The following is a 13,024-nucleotide window of genomic DNA, read 5'->3' as shown; positions in this document are numbered from 1 at the left end:
TGGGTCAAAGGATTTTCTCAGAGAGTAATTCATAGTTCTTGCATGGTGATAAAAATAAGGCATATTTAGGGAGTTGATATATTTGAATATAAGAAGACTCTTGTTGCCTTGGCAGAGGTATGCTCTCAGCTGAGTGCCATTCTAGTTACATTATTGCATAGTGTAAATGTAAAAAACAACAACATAATAATAGCACATTATGGAACAAATGCAGTAGTCCCAGAAGAAAAGTGAAAACCTTCATCATTGCTCCATGGCCCTCCGAGTACACGGCAGGATGAAGTGGTCTGTTATTGGTCAGTGTGTGTGTGTGTGTGTGTGTGTGTGTGTGTGTGTGTGTGTGTGTGTGTGTGTGTGTGTGTGTGTGTGTGTGTGTGTGTTTCCTGTTAGGCCATGCACCTGGTAAAGACAGATATGGGTGATAAGAAACTATATCAGTCTGGTGCAGGAAGTTAAAAACTGATGAAATGTTAAAAACACATTCACACACTGAGCGACTAATTTTTGCAAAAACTTTTCTGTTTGAATTTAGCTTGAAGCACCTACCTGGGAGTTGTTCCTACCTGAAGCAGGAGATTAAACATGTGTCTCCTGTCATTAGGGGAGACACCTGTTCTTACAAACCAGACCAGCATGTCCTTCTGGTAAAAACACTCCTCAGTGCTGTTGCTTTAATGTGTATCACGCTCAGTATTATGTTTTAGCAATGACTATAAAGGCTTTTATTCTTAACATCCAACTATTAAATATTGAACCTTCACTCCAGCCATAACATACAGATGATTAAATCTGACTAAAACGAATCATAAGAGACGATCTATTAGTTGTGGACAGTTCTGTGAAAAAAAGAAAGAAAAAGTGCAGACAGGAGAGTCACAGCTGATTTATTTAGAAACAGAACATTTTCAGGTGAACTTACAAATCAGGCCACTACATTTATGTTTTAGGTCAACATCTATGATTAGGTATAAAAGCAGTGGTTTTCATATTGTGCATGCAAATAAAATTATACAATGGTACAGTGGTGAAAGATTGTACTAAACGTCTGTAAACACTGTTATGTTAGTGTTGAACGTGTTCCTGAGTGTGACAGAAGCATCATGTTGTGTGGGGCTGCACCCACTTGTATGTTCCCTCATAGCGGAATCCTGCTCCCTTCACAAGATCGTCCGCCTCGCTCGGACCACGACTATAGACACAACGAATAAAACAAAGTAAGAAAAATTATATATTTGTACAGGATTGAAATGGATTATCTTCTTGAATGAGTAAGATAAAGTAAGATAATCCTTTGTTAGTCCCACTGCTGGGAAATTTACTGTGTTGCAGCAATGGAACCATGGAAAAATAGAAAACATGAAATATATATAGAATATGTACAGTGTCACAGGATTGCACATGTATATTATTAAAACTATATTGATAGAAAAAGAATAAAAAATGAAATGAGGAGTTACCTTCCGTATGTGTAAGGTATTGGCTGTGTCTTCTTTCCTTCTATCTGGTGAAGCAGTGGGTTGAAGATTCTCCAGGCCTCTTGTAACTCATCACTATGACAGGAAGAGGAACAGTTCAGTTTAAAAAAAAGATTATATTTTAAAAGATGCTGAACTAAATGATTCTACCGACCTGCGGACAAAGTGCATCTGATTTCCACAGAAGACATCCAGTATCAGTCTCTCATAAGCATCTGGGAGGTTCACGTTCTAGAGGAAGATGGCTGCTGTTAGTACAAACTACAAACATGTTTGTTCCAGATTCATCTATAGTGTCTCAACACGGTAAGCTTCACTGAGGTAGGATTACTTTATAGAATTTTGTTAAACACTGTTCAATGTGTGAGACATGGAATATCCCTCAAATCGAGATATGTGTGGATTCAAGAAAATTCTTTAAAGAAGTACATGTTCTCTTAACACAGTGTATGATGATGGATGATATGATGATGGATACTTTGAGCCTGTAGCACCTTGTATCTGCTCTTGTAGGTGAGGTCCAGTTCAGTCTCCTCTGGACTGAAGTAAACCCCCGGCCTCTTGGTCATCATCTTCAGGTAAATGGCTTCATCTGGCTGCACCCGCACAACTAGCTCATTCCTCTGACAGCGGTCGCTAAATATGTCACCTGGCACGTCAGTGAACTGCAGACGCACCTCTGCCTTCTGCTCATTCAGAGCTTTACCACAGCGCAGAATGAAAGGAACTCCTGATGGAGGAGGGGGTGGTACAAGGACAGACACGAAAGGTGGAGAAAGTCAGAGAAGTGGCCATCCGACAGACCCCTAACAGTAAAGTATGAAAAAGGAGAGATAAAAAAATAAATAACTTAGTCTCACCATCCCATCTTTCATTTTGAACATAGAGCACTGCAGTGGCAAACGTTGGTGTGCAGGAGCCTTTTGGTACTGTGGGGTCGTCAAGGTAACCCAGTTTGGAGAGGCCTTCCCCCTCAGGGTCCCCTACGTACTGGCCGAGCACCACCTCTGACATGGCAACAGGAGCTATACTCTTCAAAACCTTCACCTGCACCATAGCAAGAAACACAAACAGGCTTACAATGATGTGGATGTTCTTCACTGAAGACAAACAAACCTGTTATCCAGTCATTGGTTTTACCTTCTCATCCCTCACATCATCAGGGCTGGTGGAAGCAGGTTTCTCCATTGCAACCAAACAGAGCATCTGCAGGAGATGGTTCTGCATGAAGTCTCTGTCCGAAGAAAGAGCTGGAATCAGAGCAAGTGAAAGCTCCAGAGTAACAACGACATTGCATCTAATGTATTTATAAGGCTACATTTATTTGAATGTGCTTCCTCTTACCGAATGATACCAAAGTCATCAAAGTATCCTCCACGGCCCTGAGTGCCAAAAGGCTCCTTAAAGGTGAGAACCACACAGGCTACATTGTCCCTGTTCCATATTGGTCCAAATATGCGATTTCCAAACCTGAAGTGAGATATTAAAATCTCATATATTACATATAGGATTATCCATCCATTCATCTTCTACACTTGTTATCCTTTGAGGTTCATGCCAGGGCTGGAGCCGATGCCACCTGACCTTGGGCGAGAAGCATGGTGGTCTCCTTGGAGAGGACCCGCTCCCGATGTAAATTTGTAAAATGTAGTCAAATATAAATCTCCATTCCATAGTAAAGAAAACAATAATTTGTACAATTTAGATAAAACCCACTAGTGAAAACATCATTATTTTATATTAAATTTCGGCCAATAGATCCCTTTCACCCTAATCTCACACACTGAACCTTTAACCTAAACCCAATCTGCATGTCTCGTGCTTGAAGATGTGTGTGGAGTGTGTTACCTAAGCACCATGAGGTTCTGGACCATCTCTTTGCCCAGGTAGTGGTCTATGCGGTAGATCTGGTCCTCTGTGAACAGGGAGGACAGGTGGGCTGACAGCTCCTGTGAGCTCTGGAGGTCACGCCCAAACGGCTTCTCAACAATTACCCGATTCCAGCCTCTGTTTTACAAACGCAGCGGATCAGAATGACATCATCAAACAGCAGGTTAACCATAGTTTTTATGTAATGAGAGAAACTTGCTTGCAGCTCACGCAGTGGCTCCTGATGTTTGTGCTGACATGGTGGTAGACGGTTTGCGGCAGAGCCAGGTAGAAGAGTCGGTTGGCATCGGCTCCCCCCGGCAGTGATGACAGATGGGCACTAAGTTGGTTGAAGGAGCTGCCGTCATCATACCTGCCGCTCAGGTAGGAGTTCTTCTTGAAGAAGGCAGAGAGACACTCACTCTCTTCATCAGTGACCTGAAGGAAAAGGCTTTAAGATGACGCTTGAAAACACACACTGAACGTTTAATAATTTTCTAATTTAATAGATTAAAGATTTCATAAAAAACATTTAAAATAGCCAGTGAGATTTCCCTTTGGGGACAAATAAAGTTGAAAGTTAAGAAGCCTTCGATGTACTACACCTTCATATGAGGCAGACATGCTGTCTTGATGTTCTCCACAGACAGGTTAGACCGGGAAAACCCCACAAAGTAGGTGTTATCTGGGAGCAAGCCATCTCTGAACAACCACCTACAGAGGGAACAAAGTCAGAAGCAGTTATACAGAACACCAGCTAAAGGTCAAACCCCTCAAGATACAAAAATACATGAAACAACTCTGTCCTGCACTGGTGCATGAGCAGGATTTCTTTACTCACCATAAAGTCGGATAGATCTTCTTTTTTGCGAGATCTCCCTGTGCAAATAATGCAAATGAAGAAGAGATATGATCATGAACCTGCACTGATAATTCATTGTGACTGTAAATCAATCCACAGAGTCTAAAGAGCAAATAAACTTGAGTGGTCACAGGGACGTTGAGAGTCAGTATGTGTTGAGTAATAGGAGAAAACATCAATAAGAGACTTTGCACTCCCAGCTCTGGAATGTCTGTAACATTCAAAATGATTTCTGGTCGCTATAAAAAGAACAGAATAGGACAGTCGATGCAGCACATTTTAGCCAACAAGTGAATTTTGGCTAACACATTTGAAACAGACTGAACCTTTGCACTGCTCTTTGCTATGTTGCTTTAAAAGGAAAAATGTAATTTCAAGTCATTCAGTCATGTCATGTTGTAAGAAGTTTAAAGGTTGTACTCACAGAGGCTCCCAGGACAATAAATATGTGAGTGTCGGAATGACTGGACGGCTCCTCTCCATAGAGCTCCTTCCTGAGCTGTCCAAACACCTCAGAGCGAGTCAAAGGTTCAGTGCTCATCTTGCCCATCTGCTCTCTGCCTACTGTGGCAACTCTTGGCTACGTCACATACACACTATGTTGAAATTTCAATTGTCATCCAAGCCTTGCAGAAATACTCAGCGAGTTAATGCTGCCACCTATTGTTGCAAAGAAAGAAGTACCGTCATGCCACTACTTCCTTATGCTTTATAGTGCCTGTAGCCTCCAGGCACCACAGTTCAGCAGGTTTGTTGTAAAGTACTGATGAAATGTGCAGATTCCTTCAGATCAGGTTTAGCAAACTGAAAGAAATCCTGCTCCTTTACTTTTCACTTAAACTCACAATTCAGGTCCATTCAGACAAAGCTGAAACCACTGGTTGGAATGTTTCTTGCTCAACCACTCCTTCGACAAATGTTGCGCAATCGTAAACTGTGACTAGAGAGAGTCTTAGTGCTTCGTTACAGAACGACCTCTTATCAGTAAATAATCTCGGGCATGACAGCTTTTAAAGTGAGTACTGAATGTGTTTCCATGCAGGCAACGCCACGTTGCTCTAACTCTGAATCCAAACAATATAATAAGTGTTTCTATCAGTTACCAAAACAAGGAATCTGAGTGAATCAGTCTTTCAGGGTACGTTTCATTTGGTAAATCATTATCGAACAATCACTTGGTGAAAACAAAACAGAAAATTCGAGTAAGATCATAAAATTACAAAAAGGTGAAAACAGGTGAAACTTGTTAATAAAGAAGATTTTTCCATTGTTTACCCTCCAGAATTGTTTTTTCTGAATACTCATGATAAAAAATATGAACATTTATTTAGAGGAAATCACTCATCTGACACAAAGTAGGATTTTTAATTAAAAAAAACTGAAACTTCCTTATCTGTAGTGACACTTGTGCATTTTGTCACATTTCATTCATTGTCATGTTCACTGAATTAAGATCATGACAGTTCACAGCCATCATCCTTTGGTCAAGCTCTAACTCGTGCCTGCTACGTCCACACTGTGTGGGGGCAGGGTTTCTCCCATCACCTTTAAATGTCTATCCTGAGATTATATCATAAATTAATTTAAACATGTTAAGATGGACCTTAGCAGCTTCGACAGATGCAACTGTCTTTACATTGTCCTCCTTCTTTTTCAGTCCACTCACTATAGCCAAATGCCCTGAGCTCCACAGCATGAAGTGCTGCTGGCTCATTGTAGGACTGGCTCCTCAGATCCGAGTCTGAGGAGAGGGGGGTAGAAGGTGCCAGAGGTCACTTGGTGGACATACTGGGGTGTCAGCTGAAGGTCCAGTGCTGGTGGAGGTCAGCAGGATTACAATTGTCTATTTGAATCTGGTCTCCTTTCAGCTGTAAACATTTCCCACTGCTGGGATTCTTCAGAAGATTTTCCTGGAGAATAGCATCAGACATAAAGTGAAACAGGCAGGTAAATATTTGGACAGAGGTGAGTAACATCAATATACTCTATAAGCTGTAAGCACTATCTATAATCCTTAAACTCAGTTATTATTATCTCTTGTTTGTAAAAACTCATGTTCAAATACAATATGTGGTTTTGTATGTTTCTGGGGGCAAAAGTCAAATATTTAGCAAACGTATTTAGCTCCCAGTAGTAACCTAACTGTAGCCTTATATTGAGAAGAAGGACATATAGAAGGACAATAATGATATCAAAGTATATTTTCCTAAATGAGCTCCTCACCTCTGTAAAGACCCACTCCTGTTGTGGTGACAAACTGGTGCCCTTCCCCTTCAGCTGACAAAACTCAATCTTCACTGGCGCTGGCTGTGTATTGGCATGGAGACACAACTCCTTTCCAATGTTATGACGCAGCTCCTTATGACTTGAGTATTCAAAATACTGGAGGAGACATTCAGCCAGTTAGAAACCCAACGTGACCAGAGAGCATCAAGTTATCGTCTGTTCTTAATTTCACCAGTGTGAGTCACTGTACCTGGTTGCCTCCCATGTTGTGACACATGTACATGATCACAGGTTTGCCTCCCTGGTTGTTCTCTCCAACATCCAGACAGGTTTGAGATCCTGAGTTTCTTAGCTGGTGCAAACACAGATGCATAGTAACAGTATGATTCGGCTGCACATGTGAGCTGTTCTCAGTTGACACATAAAGGGAAATATGACTTACTGCTCCAAATTTTTCTGGTGTTAAGTCTGGAACAAAAGCCTCTGGGTAGATTGTGTTTAGGAACCAGGTGAAGTTCTTGCATTGCAGCTGCTCTCTTAGTTTCAAGCGATCGGAGATGTCCCCATACTTATGCTATAACAGTGAAGTGAGTAGTAAGAGTGTCAATTCTGAGTTCAAATGTGGGAGAGGTGAGAAGAAACAGCATTGTATCCGTGTGCATTTAAAATTTGATCGCCGTCGACAGGTCACACTCACCTCACTGGCCATAGTTGCAGCGTTCTTGTTGCGGCGGTAGAAGATGTGCTTGTAGTCGTCCATCCAGACCTCGGCCAGGCGCACCTGGTTACGAGTGATGACCTCTGTGCCTTTGGGGAACGTGTGGGGGCTCTTGGTGCGGAAGACATGGCCCACCACAGAACAAGGGATGATCTCCAGCTGACCCCCACACTGCCACACCTATGAATCACATTTGACACTTTGCAATACAGACTCTAACTTTATCACAAGAGGGAGAGTTACAATGTAATACAGTATGAGGAGTAAAAACAAAGAGACTGACCCTGAATGACATTTCCACATTTTCACCTCCCCAGATCTCCATCTTGTCATCGTATGTACCAATGTGTTCAAAGTATTCCTTTGAGATTGAGAAAAGACCTCCAGCAAAAGTAGGCGTCCTGAAAGTTTAACAGGCAAGTACAAAAGCTTTAGGCACTTCAAATGACTCAGGGGTTTCAAGTGAAAGAAACTCGATCCCTCTTACTTTACAGGGCAAGTTTCATCCTTGCGCAGCTTCTTTGCATCCTCTGGGATTGCCTCCCAGCCAAAAGTCAAGCTCCAGTCAAAGTTCCCTCTGTTGTAAGCGCGGTTGGTGGCCACAGGCCTGTGGAACTGGAAGCTGCTGAGGTCAATGGTGGTGATTTCTGGACTCACAACAGCAGTGGGCTCTTCAACAATGCGGGCCAACAGGGGCTCGAGCCATCCTGGCCAACACTCACCTATACACGGGAAGTAGAGAGAGATTTTACTTCCTTTTTAACTTCTGCCATATATGAATCATTTTACCGCAAATAATCAGAGTGCTATTTTTGCATCAGAATAGGCAGCAATGAGAAAAAAGTCATAGAATATGTCTAAGTTATATGAACACAGGCCCATTTTCTGGCCTCACACATGTGTCTGTCTCTCAAACTTGCTGTAAGCACTCTCTCCCTCATATATGTAATTTTAAAATATACTTAGTTTTAATTGTGTATTGAAAGGAAAGACTTTCAAATTATCCAAAAACTTGGATGGACATCTCTGGCAGAGATATTGATTAACATGGCTTAACATGAGGCTGGGGGGTTGTCGTGTGTGTTTTCTTACAGTGTGCATCGAGAAAGGTGAGAATTTCTCCCTGAGCGAGACTAGCACCCAGCAACCTTGCTGTGATGAGACCCTTCCTTTCCACCTGCCTCACTACACGGACGATCTTCAGCGGACGCACATATTCCTCCAGCTGGAGCTTCAGGTGCTCTGCGGAGAGAAAAAATAATTATCAACTGTTTCTCAACTTGAAAAGAAAAAAGTTTCCAATCTAAAAAAGTCGTCTTAGATGAGCTCTGGTGATGGAACATCTCACTTTGCTGCAGTGTGGCTAGACATATGAGAGCACAGTGTTTTTTTTCTAACTTTTTCAAGAGTCTTTCAAATTTCTTCTTGCACAGATCAATCCAAGTGCAGAGGAGAAAGAAGAGGTGAGTGCTGGAAATCTTTCCAAGTCACAAAATATCTGAGTACAAGGGCACAGTTTAAGCACAAGCAGAGCAAATCTAAGCACAGCAGGGTATACTTGAGTGTGAGTGCAGGGTTTAGTGTTAGTTAGATATTTTGTGAAGTGAAAGCATTAAAAATGATTCTAAATTTGGAATGTCCTGCTCTCAAACTGAAAGACCACACTTTTGGAATAGAGTGTGGTCTCATGTGCAACAGACTATAAACCTCAAACCAGAAGTTGTCATGGAGACAATCACTTGCCTGGTATTAAATAAAGCATAACAAAATTAAATTAAGTGGAGACCTTGCTGGTAAAACTGGGTCACACTTCCCCTCAAAGAGTGCTTACGACCACGAGGCACGCCTCACCTTTCTCATAAGTTTTAGCTTGAGTGAACCCAATAACCACATGTCACAACACAATGAGAAAAAGCCGTTTCTCTGCTGACAGAAAGGGGAAGTAAGGGTAAAGTAGGAAACGTGTAAATACAGCTGAGGGTAACGGCTCTTTAGCTCATAACTGATGATAACTGAGAACATTTGAATTTGGATTTTTTTCCAGCTAATAAGCAAGTAAACACAGACATACTTCATGACAAAGTTTCTGTTTCGTCTTTTCTTCCAACTCTTACTGTGGCTGTGTAGCCGTTGGAATGTTAGATGTTCTCCATCTTTCTGTCATCGAGTCAGTGCCACCATTGCAACTTATGTTTCACTGAACCCAGAGTTGTGGACATACATGTGGCACAGTGACACTATGAAACCTGACTCTGTTGTCTCTATACACATACAGCCCAATTGAAGTCTCTTTTGCAATTTAAAACAAAACCCTACCTGCTAACTACTGTATTTGCATGCTGCACATATAAAACACCCTTGTATGTTATCTTATCAGAGCACACTCCTAACTGTGACTGGAATGCTGACCTAAAAACTAAAGTTCAAATTGAATTAATGAATAACATTATCTTATTTTGTTTCTCACTGTGTGCTCTGCAGTTGATCTTGAATTATATCAGTATTATAAAAAAAACTGTTGATTTTCTTTCATAATGGTTAAAATGTCTAGCAAGCCCCATAGACTGTAACTGTCAATATTAATCAAGCTTTATTGTTAGTTTCAAACATTCTTTCCACACTAACAGCAAAATAAAGTCAAATTAAGAAAGTGAATGTTAAATATTGTGAATGAATGATTAATGACTTTCTATTAAAAAAAATCCTGCAATGAAGCACTGGCCATTTACAGCATCCACCATGTTTTCTGTTAGCAGAAACACTAAGACTAAACAGTTCTCCTTAATTTATGAGCCTGAAAAAGAGCATGGATTAGAAAGAATACTGGGATAAAACTGCCTCTCCCATTGTCACCCAGCGGATGAACAAAGCAGTCATTTATCTTTGCTGTCAGTGAGTCTTTTGAGTATGCTTTGGCATTAGTGTGTACCTGCAGTACTTGCGTCATCTACCATGATGATCTCTTTGAGCAGGACTGCAGGAGAGGTGTGCAGAACACTGAAGACCGTCCTGAGGAGCGTGGACCAAGCCTCATTGTGGAAGACGATAATAACGCTGGTGCTGGGCAGAGGAGGACAGCGGCGGAACTTTCTCTCCACGCACCTGAGCGAGGAGAGCCACGTAAAGACAAATAGAGGGACAGAGAGAGAACAAGAACTGCCGTGAGAGAAGAGTGTGAAAGAGAATAACAGACCATTGTGTGCAGATATTCAATGTCTGCTCACTTTAAATAGCTCAATGTGCAGTCATAAACAGTCCGCTCATTAAAAACCACTTGAAAGCTCTATAAAACAAACAGTTCAAGGCCCATCAAGCCAGTGACATGTTTTCATGCCAAGTTGGAAAAACATTTCCAGTGAGTGAAAATGTTTACAACAACTCAGATAATGCCTCTGTCTCAACTATCAGGGATACTGACATGCACGCTGCTGCACTATGATCAAGGCTAATCTGAACGTGAAGGCTGTTTGAATGTGAGCTCAATACGAAAATGCATGTAAATAATAATTGACAACCCAGAAATGGAAACAGACATTATCTGGCCTGTGCTGTGTACACATCAGCAGACTTGTCGGTGAAACAGAGATTAGTCTTAACTATCTGCAAATACTCTGCTCTTACTCCACAGGCCTTGAGTCATCCCCGAGACTACGGCTGAGTGAGATGCGGTCGCTGGCAAACTGGTTGAAACAGTGCCGCGTCATGCCCTCCTCCTTCTCCTTCTCCTCCTCTGGGCTCATATGGTCTTTTTGGAATGCCTTCCCATCAGCCCCAGGGCTGTTGGGGTCCTGCAGAGGTCTCTCCAGGTGAGGCTTGAGTTCAGCTTGTGTGTAGAAGCCAGTAGGGCACTTGACGTCCTGGGTGGGCTGCTCCTGCTCAGGCAGCGGCTGCGGCTGCGGAGCTTTTATCTGGAAACCAATGTTGTTGACGGCCTCTCGGACCATGACCAACATCTTGTCCTTCTTGTCCACCAGCTCCTGAAACCAGGGGTCCCCTTCAGGCGCAGAGCCAACATCCCTCTGCAGAACCACCAGCACCACCAAGAACAGAGTCCCACCGAGGATCACCAGTTTCAGAGGGGACATACGCCGGCGTAGAAACAGCCGCATCTTCCAAATAACTATGTTGCTCCCAGGGCTGTTGAAAGCAGAAAGAAAAACAAAAGTAATTCCCCAGAAACTGACTGTAAAAGGTTTGTGAACATTTCAACTAATCTCTGTAAAAACTAAAATCATTCACAACCCTTTACTATCTATACATCCTGTGAGGTATTCCTGTGGCAAAAAAAGAAGACAAGCAACAACGAGGTATCTTAAATCGGTTTGTGCTTCTTGGCTACTGTCATAGCAGCAGGCGATCCAGCCAACCTCCCTGTGTCTTCAGGAAACAGTCCCACAGGGCCGGCAGAGCGAGCAGGGAGGAGTAGGAGGAGGAGAAGGAGGAGGAGGGGGAGAGTGAACAAACACACCACACCTCTGAACCCACACCTGAATTCACCTGCTCCGGCCACAGATCCTCCAGGACCCACGTGGCAGCAGGTGGGCTGCAGCACTGCTTGCTCAGGCTGCAACTCCCATGCCTGTTAATAAGTGACACAAAAGTCCTCAGACACCTGCTCCAATGACACCTCACCAGCAATGATCAGCTGTCACCTGCTAACGGGAAGTAGAGTCTGCTACGTGGAGCATGACAGGACCAAGGCTCGCCCCTGACCTGAAACAATGGGAGGCGGTTTTGTGCTAATTGGAACAGGATATTGTTGCAATACAGGACATCTTGTGTGATCACTGTTCAGTTCACTCTTACTTGGTCATAATTAATTCACTCTATTCTCAAGTCAGCCGGCCTTCCTCAAAAGAGGACGCTGTTGTGGTGCTCCAGGAAGTTGAAACAACCTCAGACACAGTTGAGGTGAATGTTCAACCTGTTAATCCAGTTGGTTGTCACCACAGTTATGACGAGGAAGAGGGAAAATATGTGAATAGCTTGTGGGCTTGTAATTCTGGAGTTACCTGCGAAACACCATTATATGTCCCACAGGGTTACTGCACAGGAGGGGTTCATGTCCCATTCATCATTTTAGTAAGACATAAACACTTCTCTTCAGTTTGGAGGCACATGAAGACAAACAACGACATCACTCAGACTAAAATGAAACACAAAGAGTTGTTTCCTCCTTTCATTTAGATTCTGTGCAGCTCTGAACATCAAGTTCTCATGGGTAGAAATCACATGTTAGACAGATACACGAGCTCCTGACTGTCAGTGATGACAGTGATGGACAGCTTTACACCTCGTCTACACGCAAACACGTACCTACAAGAGTCGCAGTTGTCTCCAGCTGTTGTTGCGATTCACTCGATACTTCCTCACGGGTGGAAAGTTGCCAGACGAGCACGCGACAGTGTTTCCAGTTCCGTGAAGAGGCAGAGAGGAACAGTTCAGAGACAGGGGCACACACAGAGAGACACACATAGAGAGACACTGAGACTGACACAGAGCAGGGTCCTCTCACTGGTCCTGAGATCACAACAGGTGTCATCCAATGAAATGATTGGCTGGAGTCCCCTGCTGGTGGCGCGCGCTCTACGCATACAGTTCATTAATGATACATATATATATATATATATATAATATAATTACATAAATATATATGAATATATTTCTCTACATATGTAGATGTATTAATTATATCATATATATGTACATCATACATATGATATAGGTCACTTTATACTACATATATATCATATATAAATCATTTCATGTGTTTGCATCATATATATACAAACACACATACACACATACATACATACACACATACATACACGCACGCACATACATACATACATACATACACACATACACACATAC

General features: G+C 42.4%; 2 protein-coding genes across 12 annotated transcripts; both read right to left on the bottom strand.

Annotated features, from left to right (window-relative positions):
• Nucleotides 1-863: 863 nt before the first annotated feature.
• LOC109630773 (glucose-6-phosphate 1-dehydrogenase-like) lies at nucleotides 864-4,883 on the bottom strand. Its single transcript, XM_020089152.2, has 12 exons — nucleotides 4,631-4,883; nucleotides 4,186-4,223; nucleotides 3,950-4,058; nucleotides 3,565-3,782; nucleotides 3,324-3,482; nucleotides 2,820-2,945; nucleotides 2,616-2,709; nucleotides 2,336-2,522; nucleotides 1,970-2,205; nucleotides 1,630-1,706; nucleotides 1,458-1,550; nucleotides 864-1,189 (listed from the first exon to the last, which is right to left on the bottom strand). Exons 1-12 carry the CDS (start codon nucleotides 4,754-4,756, stop codon nucleotides 1,099-1,101), a joined length of 1,554 nt encoding a protein of 517 aa, XP_019944711.1. The 5' UTR covers nucleotides 4,757-4,883; the 3' UTR covers nucleotides 864-1,098.
• A 448-nt stretch (nucleotides 4,884-5,331) lies between these two features.
• galnt6 (UDP-N-acetyl-alpha-D-galactosamine:polypeptide N-acetylgalactosaminyltransferase 6 (GalNAc-T6)) lies at nucleotides 5,332-12,714 on the bottom strand. 11 transcript variants are annotated; one of them, XM_069526496.1, is made up of 14 exons: nucleotides 12,467-12,597; nucleotides 11,957-12,074; nucleotides 11,803-11,863; nucleotides 11,638-11,729; nucleotides 10,772-11,287; nucleotides 10,080-10,252; nucleotides 8,243-8,392; nucleotides 7,638-7,872; nucleotides 7,434-7,551; nucleotides 7,130-7,330; nucleotides 6,875-7,006; nucleotides 6,683-6,784; nucleotides 6,430-6,588; nucleotides 5,332-6,116 (listed from the first exon to the last, which is right to left on the bottom strand). In XM_069526496.1, exons 5-14 carry the CDS (start codon nucleotides 11,257-11,259, stop codon nucleotides 6,003-6,005), a joined length of 1,872 nt encoding a protein of 623 aa, XP_069382597.1. In that variant the 5' UTR covers nucleotides 11,260-11,287; nucleotides 11,638-11,729; nucleotides 11,803-11,863; nucleotides 11,957-12,074; nucleotides 12,467-12,597; the 3' UTR covers nucleotides 5,332-6,002. The 11 variants fall into 11 exon arrangements, with proteins under 11 accessions (XP_069382597.1, XP_019944707.1, XP_069382598.1 ...); XM_020089148.2 differs by lacking the exon at nucleotides 11,957-12,074 and having other exon boundaries at nucleotides 11,648-11,729; nucleotides 12,467-12,619; XM_069526497.1 differs by having other exon boundaries at nucleotides 11,648-11,863.
• Between the last annotated feature and the right edge of the window lie 310 nt (nucleotides 12,715-13,024).

Source organism: Paralichthys olivaceus, chromosome 6 (assembly GCF_024713975.1).
Source record: "Paralichthys olivaceus isolate ysfri-2021 chromosome 6, ASM2471397v2, whole genome shotgun sequence".
Classification (NCBI taxonomy): domain Eukaryota; kingdom Metazoa; phylum Chordata; class Actinopteri; order Pleuronectiformes; family Paralichthyidae; genus Paralichthys; species Paralichthys olivaceus.
The sequence above is the reverse complement of the archived record's forward strand: the minus strand, read 5'-3'. Positions and strand labels throughout refer to the sequence as shown.